This window comes from Hemicordylus capensis, chromosome 2, assembly GCF_027244095.1.
Source record: "Hemicordylus capensis ecotype Gifberg chromosome 2, rHemCap1.1.pri, whole genome shotgun sequence".
NCBI classification, from domain to species: domain Eukaryota; kingdom Metazoa; phylum Chordata; class Lepidosauria; order Squamata; family Cordylidae; genus Hemicordylus; species Hemicordylus capensis.
The window spans coordinates 188,267,795-188,293,289 of record NC_069658.1 but is presented as its reverse complement, the minus strand read 5'-3'; the positions used below and the strand labels follow the sequence as shown (position 1 = coordinate 188,293,289).

Below are 25,495 nucleotides of genomic sequence, written 5' to 3'. Positions count from 1 at the left end.
CAAGTGTCACCCTCCCTCCAATTCCTTGAATACAGGTTGGGCTCTGCTGGTTGCCATTTGGGACCTTGTAGGAATTTTTTGGACTCTCACTAGTTTGGCTATAGGTGAGAGATTTTTCTGTCCTTTTTTTTTTTTTTTTTTGCCCACCTCATACTTATTTCTAGTTAGCTAGGTTCACTGAAGCAGCAGATACAGTGCAGTTCTTATACAAATTGTTAGGGGTGGTGAGCACCTTAGGCAAATGATTACCAAAAAGAGGACTCTGCCAGGCCCTAGACACTTCATGGCTGAGAGATCTTTGACTGGGAATTTCCCTCCAGTCTGCGGCAGCAACACTTTCCTGAAAGTCTCGACGGCTTTGGGTTGGGGCAGGAGTTATGCTGTTTGTAAATGCCTGAGAACATAAGAACAGCCCTGACAACATAAGAACATAAGAACAACCCTGTTGGATCAGGTCCAAGGGAGGCCCATCCAGTCCAGCATCTTGTTTCACACAGTGGCCCACCAGATGCCTCTGAAAAGACCACAAGCAAGAGGTGAGGGCATGCCCCCTTTCTTCTGTTGCTCCCCTGCAACTGGTGTTTGGAGGCATCTTGCCTCTGAAGCTGGAGGTGGCTAAGAAGGGCAGTCTCAACCCCTAGGGCAAGAGGGCTGCCTGGAGTTAAGCTGTGTCACCCATGGCATTTTAGGATGAGACCACTCTGTTGGAAGCATGCCCATAGATAACGCACTGTAGTGGGTAGAGTGCCAATCCCCGTCTGATTAAATTGTTAATAAAGCTGAAGCCCAATTATACCATTTAAGTTTGTCTCATATTATTATTATTATTATTTCTTGTTTACACAGTCAGACAGGTGTTATTGACTGGTTTGTTTTATCCAGACATCGAGTCCTTCCCAAGGACCTGGGATGGCTGAATTTTATCATCAGTACTGTTGGTTATTATAGATATCGTCGCAAAATATAGGCTGTTCTCAGTAAAGCTGCTTTTTGTAATTGGCTGGTGGTGATTTCTGTGGCCCCTATGGTGTTGAGGTGCTCTTCAAGGTCTTTTGGGACTGCACCCAGGGCGCCAATTACCACTGGAATTATTTTGGTCTTTTTCTGCCACAGCCTTTCCATTTCAATTTGTAGATCTTTGTATTTGGTGATTTTTTTCTATTTCTTTTTCTTCTATTCTGCTATCCCCTGGTATTGCGATGTCGATTATTTTCACTTGTTTTTCTTTCTTCTTGATTACAGTGATATCTGGTGTATTGTGTGGCAGATGTTTGTCTGTTTGTAGTCGGAAGTCCCATAATATTTTTGTATCTTCATTTTCTACAGCTTTTTCAATTTTATGGTCCCACCAATGTTTGGCTACAGGTAGCATGTATTTTTTTGCAGATGTTCCAGTGTATCATTCCTGCTACCTTGTCATGCCTTTGTTTGTAGTCAGTCTGTGCGATCTTCTTACAACAGCTGATCAGGTGGTCCACTGTTTCATCTGCTTCTTTACAAAGGCGGCACTTGCTGTTTGTTGTGGCTTTTTCTACTTTGGCTCTTATTGCATTTGTTCTTAGTGCCTGTTCTTGTGCAGCCAGTATTAAACCCTCTGTTTCTTTCTTCAAGTTGCCATTCTTAAGCCATTGCCAGGTCTTGGTGATGTCTGATTTTCCACTTATATTGTGCAAATATTGACCATGCAGGGGCTTATTTCTCCATTTTTCTGCTCGGTCCTTGACTTGTTCTTTCTTGTAGACCTGCTTTCTTTCATTGGTGTTGAATAGTTTCTCGTTCTTGACCATTTGAAGTGCATCTTCTTCACTGTCCTTGATATATTCTTCAAGGCCTCTTTTCTCCTCCTCTACTGTTTGATGGACTTGCAGCATTCCTCTTCCACCTGAGCTGCGAGGGAGGTTAGAGCCTATCGACATCACTGCGGGGGTGCAGAGCATGATTGATGGTCATGATTTTCCTGGTCTTACGATCTAGCGTCTCTAGCTCTGCCTGGGTCCAGTCTATTATTCCTGCAGTGTATCTGATAACAGGTATAGCCCAGGTGTTTATGGCTTGTATGGTGTTCCCACCATTGAGTTTGGATTTGAGGATTTTTCTAACTCTCCTGATGTATTCACTTCCAATCTTTCTTTTAACTTCAGTGTGTGCGATGTTATCAGCCTGGAGAATGCCCAAGTATTTGTAACGTTCTTTCTCTTCCAGGTTCTTGATCTTGCTTCCATTGGGCAGTTCTATTCCTTCTGTTTTTGTTATTTTTCCTCTGTTTATTATTAATGCAGCACACTTGTCTAGTCCAAACTCCATTGCTATATCGCTACTGAATATACGGACAGTGTTTAGCAGTGATTCGATTTCTGACTGGGACTTTCCATACAACTTCAGATCGTCCATGTACAGCAGATGGTTGATTTTACTGGATGTTTTAGATGTTTGGTATCCAAGGCCTGTTTTGTTTAGTATTTGCGAAAGTGGGGTCATGGCGATTACAATCAATAGAGGGGATAGTGAGTCCCCTTGGAAAATGCCTCTTCTAATGCTAACCTGTCCAAGTGCCTCGCCATTTATTGTTAACTGTGTACTCCACATGCTCATTGCTTTTTAAATAAATATCTGAATGTTTTTGCTGACACCAGTTGTTTCTAAACATTTTAGTATCCATGTGTGAGGCAATGAATCGAAGGCTTTCTTGTAGTCCATCCATGCAACACTTAGATTTGTTTTTCTTCTCTTGCAGTTTTCTAAAATCATTTTGTCAATCAGCAGCTGGTCTTTTGTGCCTCTGGTGTTCGGGCAATTTCCTTTCTGTTCAACTGGAAGCTGTTTGTTAGTTAATAAGTGTTGCATCACTTCATCTGCTATTATTCCAGTTAATAATTTGAACATGGTTAGCAGGCAGGTTATCGGTCTATAATTACTTGGAACTGCACCTTTTGCTGGGTCATTCATGATGAGATGACTTTTCCCAGTTGTTAGCATAGTTCAATATCACTGCCTTTCATAATGTGATTGAACTGTTTTGATAGTTGTTTATGAAGGCTTGTTAGGTGTTTAAGCCAAAAGCCATGCAGTTCGTCGTCTCCTGGTGCAGTCCAATTTTTAATTTTCTTTGCTCTTTCACTTATTAATTCTGGTGTTATTATTAGATCTTGCATTTGTTGGTTACATTTTTGACCTCTTTCATCCAGCCTGCTTTTTTATTATAATCTATTGGATTGTCCCATAATTTCCCCCAGAATTGCACTGTTTCTTCTTTATTTGGTGTTTCTGGGTTTCTTGCAGTTTCTCCTTCTATGCTTTGGTAGAAACGTCTCTGATTCGACTGGAATTGGAGATTTTGCCTGTGTTGTGTAATTCTGGCTTCATATCTGCTAATCTTCTTTGACACTGCTGTTATTTGCTGCTTTATTATTTCCAGGACTTCTCTAATTTTCCTTGAATCTAGGTGGTATTTTTGGATCAGATACTGTTTGGTGTTTTCATTCTTCAGCTTCTTGTCTTTCATATCTTTCAATTTACTAGCATCTGATCTAAGCCTGGAGATTTTCTAATCTAATCTTCCATTTAGGTGATGTACTGCTTTCTTTTTTGACAGGTCCACTGATCTTATTTCCAAGCTCTTGTGTAGCTATTGTTGCTGCACTGTACATTAGTTGGTTTGTTTCTTGCAAATTCTTGGTTGTTATTTCTGCAAGTGCAGCATTGACATCTTTTAATGCCTGAGCAAGTTGTTTTTTGGCAACTGTTTTTAGAGCTGGAAGTCGAACCCTGGTGGTTGTTTGGTTCATGTGCTCAGATATTTTTTGCTTTAGTTCTTATTGCTTTTCTGTTAAACGGCATTCGGGTTTTTGAGGTGAAGGCAAAGGGGAGGTTGCCTTTGAAACAGTTCAGCAACAGTGGCATCCTCAATTTCCAACACCTCCTCCACCTGCGCCTGAGCAACTTCTTCAATTGGTGATAATTCTTCTTCCATATCTTAAGCCTGTGATGCTCTTTGCAGTTCTGCCAGCTCAACTCCTGTGAATACTTTATTTCTTATTATGAATCTTCTCTGGTCTGCTAGCCTTTGTTCTGTTATTTCTGTGTCTGGATGCTTCTCTTTCCAAATTTGGTAAATTCTTTTTAAATAACCTCTTCTAGTTGGACTAGACTTGTAATAGCAGATCATTATTTCCTTGTTGGCATTTTTTGTATATTTTTTCCGGTTAAGCGACGTTTCTTCCAGTAACTTTGCTGTCTCCAGCCCTGGTTGCTCAACTGAAGATCCTGAGTTGTTGTTTTTTATTGTTGTTGTTGTTATATTGTTTACACAGTCAGACAGGTGTTATTGACTGGTTTGTTTAATCCAGACATCGAGTCCATCCCAAGGACCTGGGATGGCTGAATTTTATTGTCAATGTTGTTGCTGTTGTTATAGATATCGTTGCAGAATATAGGCTGTTCCCAGTAAAGCTGCTTTTTGTAATTGGCTGATAGTGATTTCTGTGACCCCTATGGTGTTGAGGTGCTCTTCAAGGTCTTTTGGAACTGCACCCAGGGCGCCAATGACCACTGGGATTATTTTGGTCTTTTTCTGCCACAGCCTTTCCATTTCAATTTGTAGATCTTTGTATTTGGTGATTTTTTCTATTTCTTTTTCTTCTATTCTGCTATCCCCTGGTATTGCTATGTCGATTATTTTGACTTGTTTTTCTTTCTTCTCAACTACAGTTATATCTGGTGTATTGTGTGGCAGATGTTTATCTGTTTGTAGTCGGAAGTCCCATAATATTTTTACATCTTCATTTTCTTCAACTTTTTCAATTTTATGGTCCCACCAATGTTTGGCTACAGGTAGCATGTATTTTTTTGCAGATGTTCCAGTGTATCATTCCTGCTACCTTGTCATGCCTTTGTTTGTAGTCAGTCTGTGCGATCTTCTTACAACAGCTGATCAGGTGGTCCACTGTTTCATCTGCTTCTTTACAAAGGCGGCACTTGCTGTTTGTTGTGGCTTTTTCTACTTTGGCTCTTATTGCATTTGTTCTTAGTGCCTGTTCTTGTGCAGCCAGTATTAAACCCTCTGTTTCTTTCTTCAAGTTGCCATTCTTAAGCCATTGCCAGGTCTTGGTGATGTCTGATTTTCCACTTATATTCTGCAAATATTGACCATGCAGGGGCTTATTTCTCCATTTTTCTGCTCAGTTCTTGACTTGTTCTTTCTTGTAGGCCTGCTTTCTTTCATTGGTGTTGAATAGTTTCTCATTCTTGAGCATTTGAAGTGCATCTTCTTCACTGTCCTTGATACATTCTTCAAGGCCTCTTTTCTCCTCCTCTACTGTTTGATGGACTTGCAGCATTCCTCTTCCACCTGAGCCGCGAGGGAGGTATAGCCTATCTACATCACTGCGGGGGTGTAGAGCATGATTGATGGTCATGATTTTCCTGGTCTTACGATCCAGCGTCTCTAACTCTGCCTGGGTCCAGTCTATTATTCCTGCAGTGTATCTGATAACAGGTATAGCCCAGGTGTTTATGGCTTGTATGATGTTCCCACCATTGAGTTTAGACTTGAGGATTTTTCTAACTCTCCTGATGTATTCACTTCCAATTTTTCTTTTAACTTCAGTGTGTGCGATGTTATCAGCCTGGAGAATGCTCAAGTATTTGTAATGGTTTTTTTCCCCGGTGGTAGGAGAGCCTCAGACAGGGTTATGTAGTTCTCATGCCTGAGACAGAACTGGATCATGTGACTCTTTGTGGGCGTGTTAGCCCCCAGTTCCAGTTCTGTCTCGCTCGGGACAAGACGGTTTTTGAGAGAGCGTTTCGTTAGTAGTACTTTGCTTCATTTCTGATCCTTAGCAGCCCGATTATCGGTTGCTTAATCCGCCTGTAGTCCTTCCTTTCAAGTGTGCGAGGGGGGGAAGAGAGCTAGCTCTGCATTCGGCTACAAAAGTGAGTTCCTTAACAATAGCTTTTTTTGTTTGTTTTGGCATTGATTCGGCTCTAAATTTAAACGTTTTTGCTTAAGTTAAACCTTTTACTACCGTCCTAATGGACATTTCGCACGCCGAAGAACTGCTTCAGGGGTCCCTATCGGAAGCTTCGGTATTGCCGCAGTCCCTGGGCAATGCGCGGCCAGATCACTCCGCCGCTCCGATTCCCGCTCAAATGGCGGTCGATCAATCTCCCCCCTCTATGGCTGCACTCCCCTCTATGGCTGCACCGGTGGTGCTGGCTGGGGTAGCATCTACTTTGGGTCTAGTCCCCTCTAAGGCTGCAAAAAAGTCAAAGCATCTGGGGGAACAGGGCGCCAAAAAGAAGAGAAAAAGAAAGGAGTCCCTAGCAAAGGCGGAGGGACATAAGAGACTTAGCGAGCGGCTTTTAATACAAGCGGTTTGCCGCCGCTCCAAGTCCAAAGTACCGGGGAATGGTGCCCGAAATAAGGACTCTCGCAAAAAGCAATTTAAAAATGAATTGAAAGGTCGGTGCCCAGTGGGCGATATACCGGCTAACGTTGCAGATAATACCATCATGCATGAAACGGAGAGTGCTAATAGGCTGCAAGTGGAATTTGCAGCACAGTCTTCTGTACCACTAATGCCTGACCGTTCCTGCGCACCTTCTCCAATGGTGCAGGGGGTTACTGTTAATAGGGATCCCTTCTCCCCTGAAGCCACCCAATGGCTGAAAGAATTTTTTGCGAGGGAATTTGTGGCTATGTGTCCTGAGGTAGGCGTGACTGGCAATCCTACCGCTCCTCTAGACCCCATTAATCAGACTGCTCATGACATTGGTGCTACTGCTATGCCGCCCTTGCCTGGACCTAGGTTAGGTCACAGACGGCGATCCAACAGGCGCGGTTCTGAACGGCTATCCTCCTCTTCCCCTGATTCCAGCCCCAGGCAACGGGCTATACCCCTATCAGAGCTTGGGGCATTTCTTCCCAGACCTTTGGCACAGAGACATAAAAGGAGGCGCAGACACTCCTCCGCGTCCTCTTCGGGCTCCAGTACAACAAGAAAAAATAAGAGACCCAAACAACCGGGTCCCCTTGTACCAACTTTGCCTCCTGTACCAACTGTGCCTCCTCCTTCGCAGCCCATAATTCCTGCGAATACGGCTACTAATACGGCTCCTAATGTGCCTCCTAGACAACCCTCCTCACCTGTAGGGTCGCGTTCGTCAACTGAGGAGTCCTCGCCACAGTTACCTGACTCGGACAAGGAAGAGGGTGAACTGTCAGAAGACGAAGTAGCCCCCCTGATCCCTAACAATGCCAGATTGTTTTCCTCAGCAGATTTTGAGGTATTGCTCACAAAGGCAAAGCGTGCCATCAATGATGTTACCCCTCCAGAACAGGAGGGCGCTACCTCCACTTTGGACCAGCAGGTGTTTCCCTCATCAGAGGCGGTGAATCTAGCGGTCCCCTTCCCTCCCCTATTTAAGAGGGTGTTATGCGCTGAATGGCAACACCCCACAGCCGCCAAACCAATAGGTAACATTCCTAAAAGGCACTACTCAGTGGTTACTGATATTGCCAAGTTGTTGGCCATTCCCAGGGTCGATCCACCGGTGGCACAGCTGGTGTCTGGGGCAGTTGTACAGGCTGAGGGGCAAGAACAGTTAAAGACGCAGGAGGATAGGCGCTGCGAGTCCTTACTCAAGAAAGTCCACAAGGCGACCGCCTCTGCTATTAGGATAGCTACCACTAACTCCATCTTTGCCAGGGCTTCATTGCTCTGGACAAAAGACCTTGTTAAAATGGTACCCGCGGACCAGCCCAAGCTTCGCCAGGGCATTAATAAATTGGCCAAGGCGGCGGCCCTAATGGCCGATTCAAGCTTAGACAATATTCAGCAGTCATCCAGGGCCATGGTAGCAGGGGTGGCGATTCGCAGAGCCCTATGGCTTAAATCATGGAATGTGGACTATAAGTCCAAACTAGCACTGATTTCAGCACCATTCACGGGTGAGAATCTCTTTGGCCCAGCCTTAGACCCCGTTTTGGTCGATTCATGGGATAAGAAAAAGGTGATGCCAACTTCCCGCAAATACTCGGGGGGGGGGCGGTTTCGCGGAGCCTCACGTTCCTTTCGTCCTTACAGACATGCTCGAAGTGGTATCCAACGGTTACAACATCAAACTATCTGCAAGACCACATCAAAGATTTATCCCAACCCCAAGGTCAGCCGACCCGGGCAAACATCTACGGATGCTGCAGGCGATACATCATCTACTCCAGATTAAGGCAGTAGAACCGGTCCCTCCTTTGCAACTTTTTCAAGGCACATACTCCATTCTTTTTCTGGTGCCGAAGAAAGACGGCTCATGGCGAGCCGTTTTGGATTTGAAATCATTCAACCATTTTGTTCAAAAGAGAAAGTTCTGAATGGAGTCACTGCACACTATAAAGGAGGCTGTGCAACCTGGGGACTTCCTTGCAGCAATAGATTTGTCAGAGGCATATCTACATATCCCTATAAGAATTCACTCTTGCAGACATCTTTGATTCGTATATGATGGAAACCACTTCCAATACCGGGCACTTCCCTTCGGCCTGTCATTGGCACCGAGGGTGTTCTCCAAGGTCATGCTGTCACTGGTGTCCCATCTACGTCTCAGGGGTGTACATATGCACCCTTATCTGGACGATTTGCTTGTGAGAGCAAGGACCAGGGGCCAGGCCATCCGGGACGTAAACATTTCACTGAGGGTGCTAGAGGACCACGGATTTGTGGTCAATATCCAGAAGAGCCACCTCAATCTCTGCCAGCAATTAGTCCACTTTGGGAGCACTCTTCGATACTGCTGCGGGGACAATTTCCTTGCCCATGGAACGGAGGGAGCGAATCGAACAGCAGCTCTCCCCCCTTCTCTACAGGAAGACACAGGACGTCATGACACTATCCCAGGTCCTAGGCTTCATGATAGCCTGTCTCGGGTGCACACCGTGGGGCAGGTGGCACTCCCGGCCCCTGCAGTGGCTGCTTCTTCCCTGGCAGGAGCACATCATGGCTGGCAACAGGACAAGGATCTCAGTTCCCTGGCTTGTTCGGAAGTCATTGCTATGGTGGCTGTCACCAGCGATGAGCCAGGGGCATCCATTGGAAGAACCTCCTCGAGTAACACTAACTACAGATGCAAGCCTCTCCGGCTGGGGAGCTCACTGCCGCAATCGAGTCGCCCAGGGCTCCTGGTCATGGGAGGAGGCTCGACATCCCATCAATTGGCTGGAACTGAGGGCGGTTCGCCTGGCACTACTCAGTTTTCAGACCGTCCTCTCCCGCCAGCATGTACTGATAAGAACAGACAACGTGACGGTGAAGGCCCACATAAATCGACAAGGGGGCACCCGATCTCGGATGCTGATGGAGGAAACCAATCTATTGTTCCAGTGGGCGGAGCTCAACCTACTGTCAATTTCAGCAGAGCATCTAAAAGAAGAGAAAAACTGCCTAGCGGACTGGCTGAGCCGCAGGACTCTGGACCCAGGAGAATGGTCCATCCACCCAGAGGTTTTCAGCCTGATAACCATGTGATTTGGACAACCACTGGTGGACCTGTTCGCCTCGGACCAGAACTACCAGATTCCACGCTACTTCACCAGATATCTATCTCCTCGGGCAGAGGACACGGACGCCCTCCACTCTGCATGGCCGCCAGGACTGCTGTACGCTTTCCCGCCGATACCTGTTATCATGAAGACAATTCGGAAAGCGATTCAGGAGAAGGCAGACATCATTCTCGCGGTACCGTTTTGGCCTCGCAGACCCTGGTTCTCCACCATAGTCGAACTGGCTGCCGACGGTCCTTGGTTCCTTCCACATCGCCGAGATCTCCTCCACCAGGGACCGCTCCTACACCAGGATCCTCGATGGTTCAACCTCTCCGCCTGGAGGTTGAGCGCTCGAAATTGGAGGCAATAGGGTATTTGAGGGCCGTACAGCAAACAATTTTGGCATCCAGGCGGTCCTCCACACAGCGGATATACCAAGCGACATGGTCAGCATTTCTTAGATGGGCCAATCAACACAAAGTGGACCCCATCGCATCTGGGGTCCCCGAGGTCGTAGGTTTCCTTCAGGAAGGTCTGAAGCTGCATCTCCATCCTTCCACGTTACGTCGCCAAGTGTCAGCATTGGCAACTGTTCTGGACCTTTCATCGGGTGCCCAACATGCTATTCATCCGCACATTACAAGATTCCTTTGGGGAACCAATAATCTAGCTCCTCCGCCTGTCAAACGATTTCCATCATGGAACCTCAACAAGGTTCTGAATGCGTTGACCAGGGCTCCTTTTGAGCCAATGTCTTCTATTCCATTGAAAATCTTATCCTATAAGGTCCTGTTTCTGGTGGCGGTCACCTCGGCCCGTCAGGTTTCTGAACTGACAGCGCTTTCGGCCAGAAAGGAGTTCTGCACGTTCCAAGATGATGCGGTCATTCTCAGACTGGATGAGACTTTTCTCCCAAAAGTAAATTCCCTGTTTCACAGGTCACAAATACTGGTTCTGCCCTCTTTCTGTCCTTCACCTGTACATAGGAAGGAAAAACTTTGGCACAAATTGGATGTGCGCAGAGCGATTCGCTTTTACATAAGGAGGACCAAGGATATTAGAAGGTCTGATGGCTTGTTTGTGTCCTTTTATCCACGAACCTTGGGGAACAGGGTATCAGGGAATACCTTTGCTAGCTGGATTCGTGCCTGCATACTAATGGCATATGCGTCCCTACACTTACCTCCTCCTGGTGGGGTATCTGCCCATTTGGCCAGGAGTGCTGCCACATCAGCGGCGTTCGCTGCACACATCCCGCTATCTGAAATCTGCAGAGCTGCCACATGGTCGTCGGCCTCACCATTCATTAAACATTTGCCGAACGTCAGGCGGCTTTTGGCCGAACGGTGTTGCAACAGGTTCTATAATTGTATCATACCCGACCCAGGGACCGTCGTCTGTAGCTTGGGCACGTCCCTGTCTGAGGCTCTCCTACCACCGGGGGAAAAGGAACATTGGTCTTACCGTGAAGGGTTCTTTTTCCTGGTGGTAGGAGAGCCTCAGCCCCACCCTGAGGGGGATCCTTCCTCCTTTTCATGACAAGCTCTCTGCTCCAGGGAGGGGAGTCCTTTGGGATATATCAGACGGCTCTCAGGGTATTTAGACGTTATTGTCTAGGTTGCCACTACTGTTACTTACTCATCTCCCTGTATTACGTAGCTGTGTCTTTCTTCCCAATTTTCTCTAACATGTTTGCACTGGTCTTGTGTTTGTCTTCCAAGATTTTCATGTTACAGTTTACATGTCTCCTTAGCTCTCTCTAAGACTCATAGGTTCCTCGCTCAACAACCCTGGAACTGGGGGCTAACACGCCCACAAAGAGTCACATGATCTAGTTCTGTCTCGGGCATGCACACTACATAACCCTGTCTGAGGCTCTCCTACCACCAGGAAAAAGAACCCTTCACGGTAAGACCAATGTTCCTTTCTCTTCCAGGTTCTTGATCTTGCTTCCATTGGGCAGTTCTATTCCTTCTGTTTTTCTTATTTTTCCTCTGTTCATTATTAATGCAGCACACTTGTCTAGTCCAAACTCCATTGCTATATCGCTACTGAATATATGGACAGTGTTTAATAATAATAATAATAATAATAATAATAATTCAATTTCTATACCGCCCTTCCAAAAATGGCTCAGGGCGGTTTACACAGATAAATAATAAATAAATAAGATGGATCCCTGTCCCCAAAGGACTCACAATCTAAAAAGAAACATAAGACACGCACCAGCAACAGTCACTGGAAGTACTGTGCTGGGGGTGGATCGGGCCACTTACTCTTCCCCTACTAAATAAAGAGAATCACCATGTTAAAAGGTGTCTCTTTGCCAAGTTAGCAGGGGTATAGAAATCTCCATTGTCTGGTTGCAATGTACAGTGCTTATTTCAGATGCTTCAAAAATTCCACCTGTCTCTGCATCTGGGGGTTCAAGAGGCTCCTCCAACTTCCCAAGGAGCTGTATCACTCATAATAGGGAGGAAAGAAGAAGGCAGAAGGCTAAGCACAAAAGGGAGCCTTGGCATGGAGCTGGAGCCCAGTTGCCTTGACCTCAAGAGAGGTCTCCTCATGAATAAAGGCCTGCTTTAGCATAAGGGCCCACTCTTAGAGTGACAGTTAGTGGAGTTCAACCAACCTTGCCAGTTGTCCTCCTCTTAAATATGTAAAAACTAAACAGGGAACAGGCTCACACCTTTTTTCATTGATCCTTTTGTGCTTGTGCCTAGGAAAAGCTTGGGAAAGGAAGGAAGGAAATATTAGTCTCCTCCTCTAGTAGAGGAGAGCCCTGCTAACTGAGTGAACTTTTTAATTGGTGATTGTCTTCTGTTTAGCAGGGTGAGAGCAATTGGCCTTATCATACCCCAGCACAGCATCTCTCCAGTGTTTGTTGCAGGTATCTACCTTATGTATCTTTTTTTAGGTTGTGAGCTCTTTCAGAAGAAAGAACCATTTTATTTATTCAGTTTATTTGTTCTATGTAAACTGCTTTGAGAACTTTTGTTGAAGAGCAGTATATAAATAATCTTTGTAGTAATAGTAGTAGAGGTGGTTCTGGAGCTTTACCAGACAGCAGAGTTAACTGTGAGGCTTTTATGTGAGTTCGAAGCTGCCAAAACAACAACAACAACTCATAAGAAATGAAGTTTTTTTTACCCTGGATATAAATCGGACTACATTCTAACATGCAGTAAAAAACCTGAATTGTGTGTGAAATGCTCCAAGGGCAGCCAATGACAATGTGTGGTGTGGTGGCACACTGGAATTGTGGATATTACTGGGGGAGCAAAGAGGAGATGACACAGGATGTACCTTTCAGTGTATAGTAAGAACAGAGTACAGTGAGAGCATTCATGATGCCTGTCCTTGGGAAACTAATGACTGCTTTGAGAACCTGTAGAGGGCCAAAAACCAGGATACAGATGTAATAAGTCAACATTTATCTTCCACAGGTATTGTAAATCTTTATTTGGGCTGGCTTTAAATATGAGGGTTGAGCAAATGTATTGGTCATGGTGGACATTTGTATATAAAGGCTCGTTTTTATTCGGGTGTAGGGTGGTTGATGCCTTCTTGGATTTCTTATCTGCTGTAGATATATAGTAAAAGGCATGTAGTGGTAAGCATACTGGTTTCCAGCTGGTAAATCTGTATGCACTCTGTAAATGTGTGATCTGGGCATAGAATTAATGTTGTGGCAGTGTGGCATGGTTTCCCCCCCCCCATAGATCTGATAGATAGGCAGTCCATGCCCAGCTTGTAATCCGAAACCCACCATACTGTCTCTCTCTCTCTCTCTCTGCCTTGCACATAGTTTGACATTTTCAAGTTACCTGAAATAACCAATAAGAGAGGAATGCAAAACCAGGCAGGAGTCAAAATCCAGCAATACAGGATCGGGGTGGGTGGGGGGGAAGCATGCGCATAGTCATGAGCCGAAAGACAAGGCAACAATCAGGGAACAGGAGCTTAGGCAGAGTCCTCATATGTGTGAGCCAAGTTGTTCAGACTGAGCAAGCTCAGGGGCTTGGTCTTTATAGTGCTCGGTGGGTAGGGACTGGAGCTCAGGGTCAGGCAGGCTGGTACTGCATCCTAGATGGTGCCCTTAAGCCACAACTCTCAGTTTGCTGGGCTAGTTTCAGTTTGTGGAAATGGTGTGTGCTGGGGTGCTGGAGGTAAGGTGCTGGAACCTGACTTCTGTGCAGGACCTGTCCCCAGGTGCTTTACAGGATCCAGAATCCCCCCTCATCTCCACCCCTGCAAGGATATCTCATTAAATTAGTGGTTTTCAAACTCGATTCCAGAGAACTCTGGGATTCCTCAGAATCATATTTAGATTTTCTCAAAGAGAAGATCAGTCATGGCAGATCAGGTTTCTCGAAGGTTGCTCATTACTGCTGGTTTCAATCTCCTTGCAGTGTGCACAGAGAGAGGAATGTTGGATGAGCCACTGGCTTTAATATTTAGTATTTCTTATATCTATTCTATTTGCATTTTTTGACTAATGTTTACATCAGCTGTAGGCTTGACTGAATTCCATTATCTTCATTTACTTGACTCATGTATTTCCACCTTCTGTATTCTGATGGTTTTTGTGCTTTCTCTATGTGTTTGATGTTCACCTTTGGAAATAGGTAACCGCCCAATTAATAACATACATTAAAGTTCTGAATATGTTTCGTTTACAGGAAATTTAACCAGAACACAGAAAATTGTGGATGTAATTTAAAATAATATTCAAAATAACTAACATTTTTATTTTAGTAATATTGGTCTCTATTCTTAAATAATTTGATCCTTTTTCTTTCTCTCTCCTACTTATAGTCAAATTATTATTTCCCCCAAGACAAGATTATTATCTAGGTATTAGCTGACTGACAGGTCCGGTGGGAGTTGTTCAATTATTATTTTCTCTCTTTCTTATAATTTTCTTCTTCATATCAACTAGGTGTGTTAGAAAGTTATTGATGGGCAAGATTTAGTTTATTTTTGCATTTGTTCTGTATGTAAACAATTAACTATGATAAGTATGAAAGTATGTACATACATGGGTATGAACATGTGTTATATCATATTATGTGTTATTAGATAAGTTGGTGGCTCAGAGGCGTAACCTTTTTCTTACCTTTCTATATAATAAAAAGCATTTTTAAAAAGAATAATAATAATAATTTACATTTACATTTTATATTTTCGTGAGGTCGGCATATTCTCTCTCTATGAGCAATCTTTTCTTTATCATTCTAATATTTAGGTATTCCTAGGAGTTAGAGGAGAGGTTCAAAATTCTCCAATCCTCTTATATACTATACTAGTAACTTTAAGCCCGTTAAATTAACGGGCGCTAGTAGACCTTTGGGGCCAGCTACCGCACCGCGTCCTCCTCCACCCGGCTGGGCCCACAACCTCCTCTGGCCGAGGCCGCGGAACTGGCTTGTTCTTTGGGGCTGGCTGTTCCCTTCTCTCTCCTGCCCCACTCTCCCTCCCTCCCTTCTGCCCCACACTCTTGCCTCTCTTCCCCTCCCTCCCACTCCACTCTCTTGCCCTCCCTCCCCTCCCACCCCTCTCTCTCACCCTCCTGCCCCAGTCCCTCCTGCCCTCCCCCTGCCCCACTCCCTCTTGCCCTTCCCCTCCCCCCTGACCCACTTCCTCTTGCCCTCCCCCCTCCCCCCTAAGATTAACGGGTGCTAGAAGAGTTCTGTTGAAATGTTTGCCTCATATTTTTTAGTCCCAGGCCCGGCAACTCCTCCGGCCGTTTCAGCCGCTCCTCAGCCCGGGTGGGCGAGGCGGCCTCTGCCATGCTGGCTGCACCCCTGCTGCTCCACCACGCCATTTCGGAGGGGCAGGGAGGCCCTGGCAGCGCCTCATCCTCCCAGGGGGCAAAAAGCACCCTCGCTTTGCCATGGCATCCCTCGGCTGCTTTGCCAGGCAGAGGACAGGAGGGCGATTGGAGGAGAAGCCAGCGCGGAGCCAACTTGCCAGGGCGGAGCTGTCCAGGGCCCAGAGGGGGGCGGGGGCGGGCGCGGCTTTCCGGGCCCATGCCAAGGGGGTTGGTTTGGGGCAGGCGAGCTGAGCTGAGTCAAGTGCAGATGCACAACTTCCCTCCAGCATTTCAAAGGCAACGCAGCAGTCTCCAGTTCGACCCTTTTAAGCCCCTCTCTGTCTGCCTCCGATGCCACAGAGATGATGGCTCCTCCTTGCAGCCTTTGGCTGTAAAGCACACCAGAGGCGCCCCTGCTGGAGTCAGTCCTGTCCTGTGTGAGTGGTGCTGCATGCGGAGCAGCCCGGAGGGCCTCCCGCCTTCCCTCCCCTGCTTCAAACTCCCTCAGTACCGCAAACTTCAGGCACATTCTCTCAACGCTCCTTACGCAGACCTAGCTTCTTCAGCTCCGCTCGCCGTCCACGTGGTGAGCTCGGCCGCCCCCCTTTCCCAAGCGCCGCCGCTTTTGTTTTGCAGAGTTGCTCCGAGACGAACCACTGTTGCCTCCTAGTCCTCAACACCTACCACCTCACCGCGTACTCTTACCGGCCCACCGCCTCCTCTGGCCGAGGCCGTGGCTCCGCCGCCGCCTTGCCCACACCGCCTCCTCTGGCCGAGGCGGCGGCTTTGCCGTCGCCTCGCCTGGCTTCCCCCACCGCCTCCTCCCCCCGTCCAGCGTCGGCAGTGGCCACTTCTCCTCGGCACGCCGCTTCTCCTCCCAACCAACATGGCCGCCTGGTGCCTGCGGCCGTGTCTCCCTCGGCCGTTCTGGGCATGCGCTCTGTGCATGCCCAGAACGGCCGAGGAAGACACGGCCACAGACACTGGAGGACATGGGCACACACTCAGGCACTTTATTATAGAGGATATATATATATATATATCTCCTTTTATATACAAGACTCTAGACTTATCTTTTGGTTTCAATGAGATCTTTACAGTTGAGAGTTGAAATGTTTTATTTGCATTTTTTGTATCTTCATTACGATGTCATAGATTTCCTTGTGGTGTAGTGTTATGCAGAGAGGAGAGCCAAATACGAAGTGATAATAGATATACGTGAAGATTTTGTTGCATGATTTGGTGCTGAGCTTTACATTTTGGCAGACTGCTGCTCTGCTTCGAGGTACCCCTCTAAGTACTTTGCTGGAGATATAAAAGTATATTATCATATTACTATTAAAATAATATTATTTATTATTTTTATATTATTATTTTGGAGTTCCTGTCTAGAACTCATAGCTTTTAGATATCTGTATAGAACTAATAGCTTTTACAAGTCAGGTAACACTGAAATCCAGTCCAGGAATTTTTTTCCATACCTTTTTATCTGACATCATAGGCCTATTGAATTTACAGTTCCTTATAGGAGAAACTGTCTATTGTTCTTGTATCAGTAGGTAAGGTTCTTGAAAGGATTTTTTTTAAAAAAATATTTTTTTGGTCTTCTCATAGATTTTAGATTGTATCCATTTAGCAGTGATATAAATGATATTATCTAGTCTTTTGTTTGGAATTATTTTATCAATATCTTTATGTGTTAATCAGAAGAACCGGGATGGAAAAGATCAGAAAGAGACTTGTGTATCTAGAACCTTATTTTGAGAAAGCTTCTGGATGATTTCTATACAGGTTTTTGAATTAAGAGAAGGTTGATATTTATGCAGGGAAATCATATTCATTGAATTTATGGATTTCAGTGAGTTACATTCATGAAGGTTCTATTTTCTGCTGGGTTTGAATTTTTCTTTTTCCCCCCTCCTGGCTAATCATAAGCTTTTATTGGTATAATATTAATTAATAATATGTTTATTAATATTTTTGAGCTTGTGGGTATGGGATGAGACCCTTGTTGTGGAAGTTTTGCTCTGTGCCTGAATTAATCATAATATTCATGTATATGCTGTCACCTTTTTTCCTTTTTTGTTGTTTGTTTTGGCTCTCCCCTCTCTATTTTGTTTAACTGCTGGATTTGTAATTTCACTGATGGTAAGACTGAGTCCTATGTTAAAATTTCTTACTCTATAATTATACACACACACACACACACACAGTTACTATCTGTATCTTGCATATAGAGGGGGTTTTCTATGATGGATATGCTCCTGTGTGTAATCATGTATACTCTCAGAGATGTAACCTTTTCTGTTTTTACTTATACTAACAATAAATGCTTTATAAAATCTTTAACTATCTCTCTCTCTCTCTCTCTCTCTCTCTCTCTCTCTCTCTCTCTCTCTCTCTCTCTCTCTCTCTCTCTCACTATGTCACCTTCATCATTATGCCAGTATGTACTGTATCACCATCATCTTCGCGATGTGTATGCATATGATAAAATGTACACTGGAACATAAAAGGTTATGCCATGATATATTTGCTAATGTTCAAGGTGCCATGGGACTTTTTATTTTTATTTTTCTGGAAGAGGCTAACATGACTTGCTTTGGAGAACTTGGGTACAATATAGTGATGTTATTTTGATAGAATAAGCCCAAACCAGTCAACATTAAACACGTCTCAATCTGATTTGTTTCAGTGAGAATGTTAACTATCCCAATGAAATCAATGGAACTGAAAGGTGCTTACCTTTGGTAGCTTATACCATGGATTCTGGAAAAGAGGGGTTTTTCTGACTAGTGATAGTCTTGATGCATCTCCATATTACTAATGAGAAAAGACCCTCTTTCCCAGGAGGTCCCTCAGGGCCTCTTTGACATCTTTATTTCTGAGGCTGTAGATGTAAGGGTTGGACATTGGGGTGATAACAGTGTACATAACAGCAAATATAGTCCCATGCTGAGATGAGTAGGTAGATGTGGGCAGAAAGTAGACACCAATTATGGCCCCATAGAAGAGCACCACTATGGTGAGATGGGAGCTACAAGTAGAAAAGGCTTTGCGCCTCCCTGAGGAAGAGAACTTAATTACAGCTGCCACAATGCGGGCATAGGTGACAATGATGAAAACAAAAGGTCCGAGAATTACAACTACACCTTCAAAAAAGATGGCTGCTTCATTCATGCTGATATCTGAACATGACAACTGTAGCAAAGGCTGATGGTCACAGAAGTAATGGGTGAGGTGATTGTCTCCACGGTAACTGAGACGTAAGAGGAGGCCAGCATGGAGCACAGAGTGGAGGGTGGAAACAATCCAGCAGCCAGCCACCAAGTGTCTACAGAACTTCTGGTTCATCACTGTAACATAATGGAGTGGATTACAAATAGCAACAAAGCGATCCAGAGCCATGATGCTTACCATGAGAAGGTCGGTGACACCAAATATATAGAAGAAAAAGAACTGAGCCATGCAGGAATAGAAAGGGATAGTCTTGGAAGAGGAAATGAGGTGAGCCAGCATCTGGGGCACTGTGACTGAGATGAAGCCCACATCCACCACAGAGAGGCTACGTAGCAGGAAGTACATAGGAGTCTGGAGTCGAGCATCCAGAGTGATGAGAACGATCATCATGATGTTTCCCAGAAGTCCTGCCAAATACATCAGAAGAAAGATGAGGAAGAAGAGAGGCTGGTGCTCCGGCTGAGTGGAGAGACCCAGAAGGACAAACTCAACAATGTCTGTGCCATTCTCACAGTCCATGGCACCTGCAGAGAGAATCACAGCATAATGCAGCTGGAAAGAACTTCAAAACTTTATGGAAGAACCTCCTACTAGAAGCAAGGCCATTTACAACTTAACTACATCAACAGCATTCCTGAATAACCATAGAAGGAATACTACAAGGAAGGTAGGAGGAGACGGGAAAATGATCGTCTGCAAACTAGGTACAGAGGCAGGAGGCAAGGGGACTACTTTCCCTCCACCCTCACTCTAGAGCTGAGTACATGTTCTAGGCTGGCCTCCCTTCTCCATATCCAGCTTGCAGACAAGCTCCTATCTTGCTTGTAGAATTCTCACAATGGCCAATCAGGAGTACAAAAAACTCCCAAACTATCCTAGTAATCATTGTGAGAAAACACTACTATTTCACATGAACAATAAAATACACTCAAATTTTAAACACTGTTTGAATGCAAAGCATTCAAATGCTTTCTCCTGAGAAATACTAGTTCAGATTAACTGTCAATTGACAGCATTGGCTGTAGCTCAGTGGAGGATTGGCTTTGCATGTTTCAGACAGGGCATGCCCAGCTACAATCCCTTGCATGCCCTGTGTGAGACCCAAAAGAGCTACTACCAGTCAGTATAGACAATGCTGAGCTCAAGGATCTTGCTCAGTATCCTTTGTTCAAAAATGATGTTTTATGTCAATAGTCTGATATTAGATTTCAACTGTCAAATGCTGTAAGATATCTCTGAATACAAATACATTATTTTGGGTGGATATTTAACATTAGGAGCAGCGCAGATTTTTGAAGATAATAATGGTGTAGGGCAAAGAGGCACCTTTTACCATGGTGATTCTCTTTATTTAGCAGGGAGAGAGTAACTGGCCCTATCCACCCCCAGGACAGTACTTCCAGTGACTGCTGCTGGTGCGTGTCTTATGTTTCTTTTTAGAATGTGAGCCCTTTGGGGACAGGGAGCCATCTTATTTTTTTGTTATTTTTCTTTGTAAACTGCCCTGAGCCATTTTTGGAAGGGCGTTATAGAAATTGAATTAATAATAATAATAATAATAATTATAAATAAATAAATAAATAAATAAATAAATAGATAATTGGGCATTCTCCAGACTGATAACATTGCACACACTGAAGTTAAAAGAAAGATTGGAAGTGAATACATCAGGAGAGTTAGAAAAATCCTGAAGTCCAAACTCAATGGAACACCATACAAGCCATAAACACCTGGGCTATACCTGTTATCAGATACACTGCAGGAATAATAGACTGGACCCAGGCAGAACTAGAGACGCTAGATCGTAAGACCAGGAAAATCATGACCATCAATCATGTTCTGCACCCCCGCAGTGATGTAGATAGGCTATACCTCCCTCGCAGCTCAGGTGGAAGAGGAATGCTGCAAGTCCATCAAACAGTAGAGGAGGAGAAAAGAGGCCTTGATGAATATATCAAGGACAGTGAAGAAGATGCACTTCAAATGGTCAAGAACGAGAAACTATTCAAAACCAATGAAACAAAGCAGGCCTACAAGAAAGAACAAGTCAAGAACCGAGCAGAAAAGTGGAAAAAGAAGCCCCTGCATGGTCAATATTTGCAGAATATAAGTGGAAAATCAGACATCACCAAGACCTGGCAATGGCTTAAGAATGGCAACTTGAAGAAAGAAACAGAGGGTTTAATACTGGCTGCACAAGGACAGGCACTAAGAACAAATGCAATAAGAGCCAAAGTAGAAAAATCCACAACAAACAGCAAGTGCCGCCTTTATAAAGAAGCAGATGAAACAGTGGACCACCTGATCAGCTGTTGTAAGAAGATCGCACAGACTGACTACAAACAAAGGCATGACAAGGTAGCAAGAATGATACACTGGAACATCTGCAAAAAAATACAAGCTACCTGTAGTCAAGAATTGGTGGGACCATAAAATTGAAAATGTTGAAGAAAATGAAGATGTAAAAATATTATGGGACTTCCGACTACAAACAGACAAACATCTGCCACACAATACACAAGATATAACTGTAGTTGAGAAGAAAGAAAAACAAGTCAAAATAATCAACACAGCAATACCAGGGGATAGCAGAATAGAAGAAAAAGAAATAGAAAAAATAATCCCAGAATAATCCCAGTGGTAATTGGCGCCCTGGGTGCAGTTCCAAAAGACCTTGAAGAGCACCTCAACACCATAGGGGCCACAGAAATCACCATCAGCCAATTACAAAAAGCAGCTTTACTGGGAACAGCCTATATTCTGTGACGATATCTATAACAACAGCAACAACATTGACAATAAAATTCAGCCATGCCAGGTCCTTGGGAAGGACTCGATGTCTGGATAAAACAAACCAATCAATAACACCTGTCTGACTGTGTAAACAAGAAATAATAATATGACCAGAAGTCACTGACACGCCTGCGCATGCCAGCACATCGGTGACTTCTCCAAACCAGTTTGGAGGCCCATAAAGGGCTTCCAGACTGGTTCTGTGCACATCCCTAAGACAAAACATGCAATTCCAAAAAGAAAGAAAGAAAGAAAGAAAGAAAGAAAGAAAGAAAGAAAAAGGGAAGGAAGGAAGGAAGGAAGATGCTGTTTTAAAAAACATTTGTGCAGTTCAAAAATTTAAGTGATGCACAAATTGTATTTTGTTAGCTGGTGTAAAACGTGACTGATAACAATGAAAAAAGTAGTGAGTAGTCCAGGTCTTTCTGCCTTCTTCCTTCCTCCCTATTATGTGTGATACAGCTCCTTGGGAAGTTGGAGGTGCAGAAAGACATTTCTCCTTCCCCTACCAAAAATTCTTCCTGCAGACTCCACTGCTACTCCCCACAGTCTTTTCACCAATGAATATAACACAACAGTGGTCTTGAATTTCCAGTTCTAAGACATTTCTCCAACTCTGTGTAGGCTTCTAATGGTCATGGAATGTGACTCTAGACAAAAAAGTATGTGAGCACAGACAAAGAAAATGCACAGGTGTGTGTTGTATTGGTGTGTGCTATGTTCTGAATTTTTTTTTTTAAAGCCCTGCTTAAAAATGGTGTTGCAGTGGAGGCTAATGTTGCCTGCCAGAGAGTGCTCTGGTTCTCATAAAGAATCATGCAGGGGGTTGGTCTGCACCCTCCTCCTTCCAATGTGCAGTCCTTCCCTCCACATATACTTTGCCCGTAATGATGGGATAATTGGGGTTGTCAAAGAGGGATCTGCCAGATTCAGAGACAACAGGATACATATCAGTGAAGTTTAGAAAGTATGAATGAGATGGGAAGATTAGAAACAATCCTCCTCACACATAGTATTTGAATGGTCAACTATGGGTTACATCCATCCCCTGAAGCTGCTTAATCTGGCTCTTATTGGCCTTTCCCATTTTTATTTATATTTTTATTAGTTTTCTGAACTTCCAGTTCATCTTTCAACATAGTATACTGTAACATCCATGTTTGCTCTCATATAAATATTTTCTTCATATTTATATATCTAGTTGTTATATCCTAGTCCTTATTTTCATCACCATAATAATCCTTTAGTTTCCTTACTAAAACAAATTCCCCAACTGTTATTTTTACATTTCAAGCCCCGTTGATAAATCCAAATTCACATTGTTTTTCATGTACCACAGAAAGGGTTTCCAATCTCCTAGAAAACTTTCTATATAGCTATCTCTTACTAATACAATTAGTTTTGCCATTTCTGCATATTCATATGCCTTCATCAACCATTTTTCTCTTGCTGGAATTTTCCACAGATCTCCATTTCTGAGCAAGAACCATTCTAGCCACTGTAGTAAGATATAGAAATAAATTTATGTTTTCTTTCGAGATTTCTTCATTAATTATGCCCAACAGGAAGGATTCAAGTCTCTTGTGGAATACACATTTGAAAATCTTTTTGAATTCATCATAAATCATATCTCAAAACCTCTTTCCCATTTTTAATGGAGCAAGCATGGTGTAGTGGTTAGAGTGCTGGACTACGACCAGGGAGACCCGAGTTCAAACTCCATTCAGCCATGAAACTAGCTGGGTGACTCTGGGCCAATCACTTCTCTCTCAGCCTAACCTACATCACAGGGTTGTTGTGAAAGAGAAACTCAAGTATGTAGTACACTGCTCTGGGCTCCTTGGAGGAAGAGCAGGGTATAAATGTAAAAGTAATAATAATAATCAAGATGTGGTAAAACCTTTTGTTCACTCTTTCACTTGTAGGGGAAAGGTGCATGGAGGTTCCTTGTGTGATTTAATATAAACATTCTTGTGTTGCCACTTGCTGGACAAGCAGGACTGGAAAGTTTTAGGACCACTGTTGATCTGCTTTTTAAGGCAATCTTTCAAGAGGCACATTTGTCCTTCAGTCCTTCTAACAATCAAATCAATAGCTTTATATGATTCATGCACATGTATGTCCTGATCATGTAGCCTTTACTGCCAAGTAGTGCCACTGGTATTATAGGTCCTGACCATCCCAATGCTGACCAAACAGAGTGATCCCCAAGAAAATAGCTACAGAAAACATTGCTACAAAGATGAAATCAGGAGAGAAAGAGAAATAGTGCCTCCTAGCATAAAATCAAAATAAAATACAAGGGATTGAAAATTGTGCATACATAGCAAAAAGCATATTGAATAACTTTATAACTCTCATTTATTGAACATGTTACTAATCACTTAAAGACTGAGGTTTGCATGCAATACCGTGCTAAGATGATAGATGCTGCAGATAGCCATATTTTAATGGAAAATTATAACAGTTTAATATGCTCTTTCTACCCAATTTTAACTGTTAACAATTTTTAAAATACTAAGCCCCATGCTGGATTTTCCCAGTCATGGTTCGATTATGAATGCCGCGCAGCAAAAACGGATCTTATTAACTCTTACAATCATTATCGATCTAATTCTAACCAGGTCACTTCTCAAGATTTGATTGTTTAAAAAAGATTTTATAAAACTTTACTTGCCAAAAAAAAGGGGGGGGAGGCTAAAAGGTCAGATTGGCAGCATCTTATCTTTGCAGCACAGGCTAAAAACGTGTCTTTGTTCTGGTCTTTGGTATCATCTTCTCCTAAATTTAGACCTTCCCCGCCATCTTTTTATATACCTGTTAGAGAATGGACTGAATATTTCCATGCTCTGTATGCTAGAGAGGGAACAACTACACCGTTCTTACGAATAGAACAGGAACTGGATCCTAACTTATTACCTGAGTGGACTCCAGTATCATGCACAGAGATTGCCTCAATAGTGAACCAGTTTAAAACTGGTAAGGCCCCTGGCTCAGACAATTTGCCGGTGGAGGCCATCAAGAATAACACGGATTGGTGGCTGCCGGTATTAGCCTCTTTGTTTACAGCTATTGACCAGACGACCTCGCCCCCTAGTGAATGGGGATTGGCGATTGTAATTCCTATATACAAGAGAGGCCAAAGATATTTACCATCTAATTATCGCCCTATTAGCCTTCTTAATGCTACTGGTAAAATGTATGCACTTCACCTACTCAACAAATTTCAGGACTGGATGGATAAAGAGCAGGTGCTGGCTGATGAGCAGGCAGGCTTTAGGGCCAATCATTCTACTATTGAGCATGCTTTAGTCTTACAACATCTAGCGGAGAAATATTCTAATTTATCCCATTCCACTCTTTTTGCTGCATTTGTGGATTTTAAATCGGCATTTGATTCCATATCCAGAGACAAATTATGGGAAAGGTTGTTTAACTCCTCTATTGAGCCCCTGGTGGCGCAGTGGTAAAACTGCCGCCCTGTAACCAGAAGGTTACAAGTTCGATCCTGACCAGGGGCTCAAGGTTGACTCAGCCTTCCATCCTTCCGAGGTCGGTAAAATGAGTACCCAGAATGTTGGGGGCAATATGCTAAATCATTGTAAACCACTTAGAGAGCTCCGGCTATAGAGCGGTATATAAATGTAAGTGCTAGTGTAAGTGCTATTGCTATTGATCGATGTTTGCTACTTCTGATTTATAAACTTCATAAGAATTCACGTCTGAAGGTCCGATGCAGTTCAGCTGGAATCCTCACTAAGGAAATCCCTACCTTTCGAGGAGTGAGGCAAGGTTGTATACTTGCTCCAGCTCTTTTTAATTATTACATTAACCCCATCATGGATTTTATTACTAATCCATCTTTTCATCCACCTAAATTGGCCAATAGACAGGTTAATATTCTGCTTTATGCAGATGATGCAGTGATTTTATCTCAGACTCCTGTTGGGCTTCGTAGAGCGCTTCGTTCTTTGGCTGCTTTTTGCCATGAATATGCTCTGGAAATCAATTATAGCAAGACCAAAATTCCGGCCTTCGCTAAACGCCCGAAGGCCTTGAACTGGTGTTTGGCTGGACATAAATTAGAACAGGTTAAGACCTTTAAATATCTA

General features: G+C 43.9%; 1 protein-coding gene across 1 annotated transcript; it reads right to left on the bottom strand.

The window, feature by feature from the left end:
- Positions 1 to 18,173: 18,173 nt before the first annotated feature.
- Positions 18,174 to 19,109, bottom strand: LOC128343731 (olfactory receptor 1B1-like). The gene has a single exon (XM_053293165.1). The coding sequence runs from the start codon at positions 19,107 to 19,109 to the stop codon at positions 18,174 to 18,176; it is 936 nt and encodes a 311-aa protein (XP_053149140.1).
- Between the last annotated feature and the right edge of the window lie 6,386 nt (positions 19,110 to 25,495).

Excerpts from the sequence above, each read along its gene's own strand:
- LOC128343731 (XM_053293165.1), bottom strand. The coding sequence starts at position 19,109 with ATGGACTGTGAGAATGGCACAGACATTGTTGAGTTTGTCCTTCTGGGT.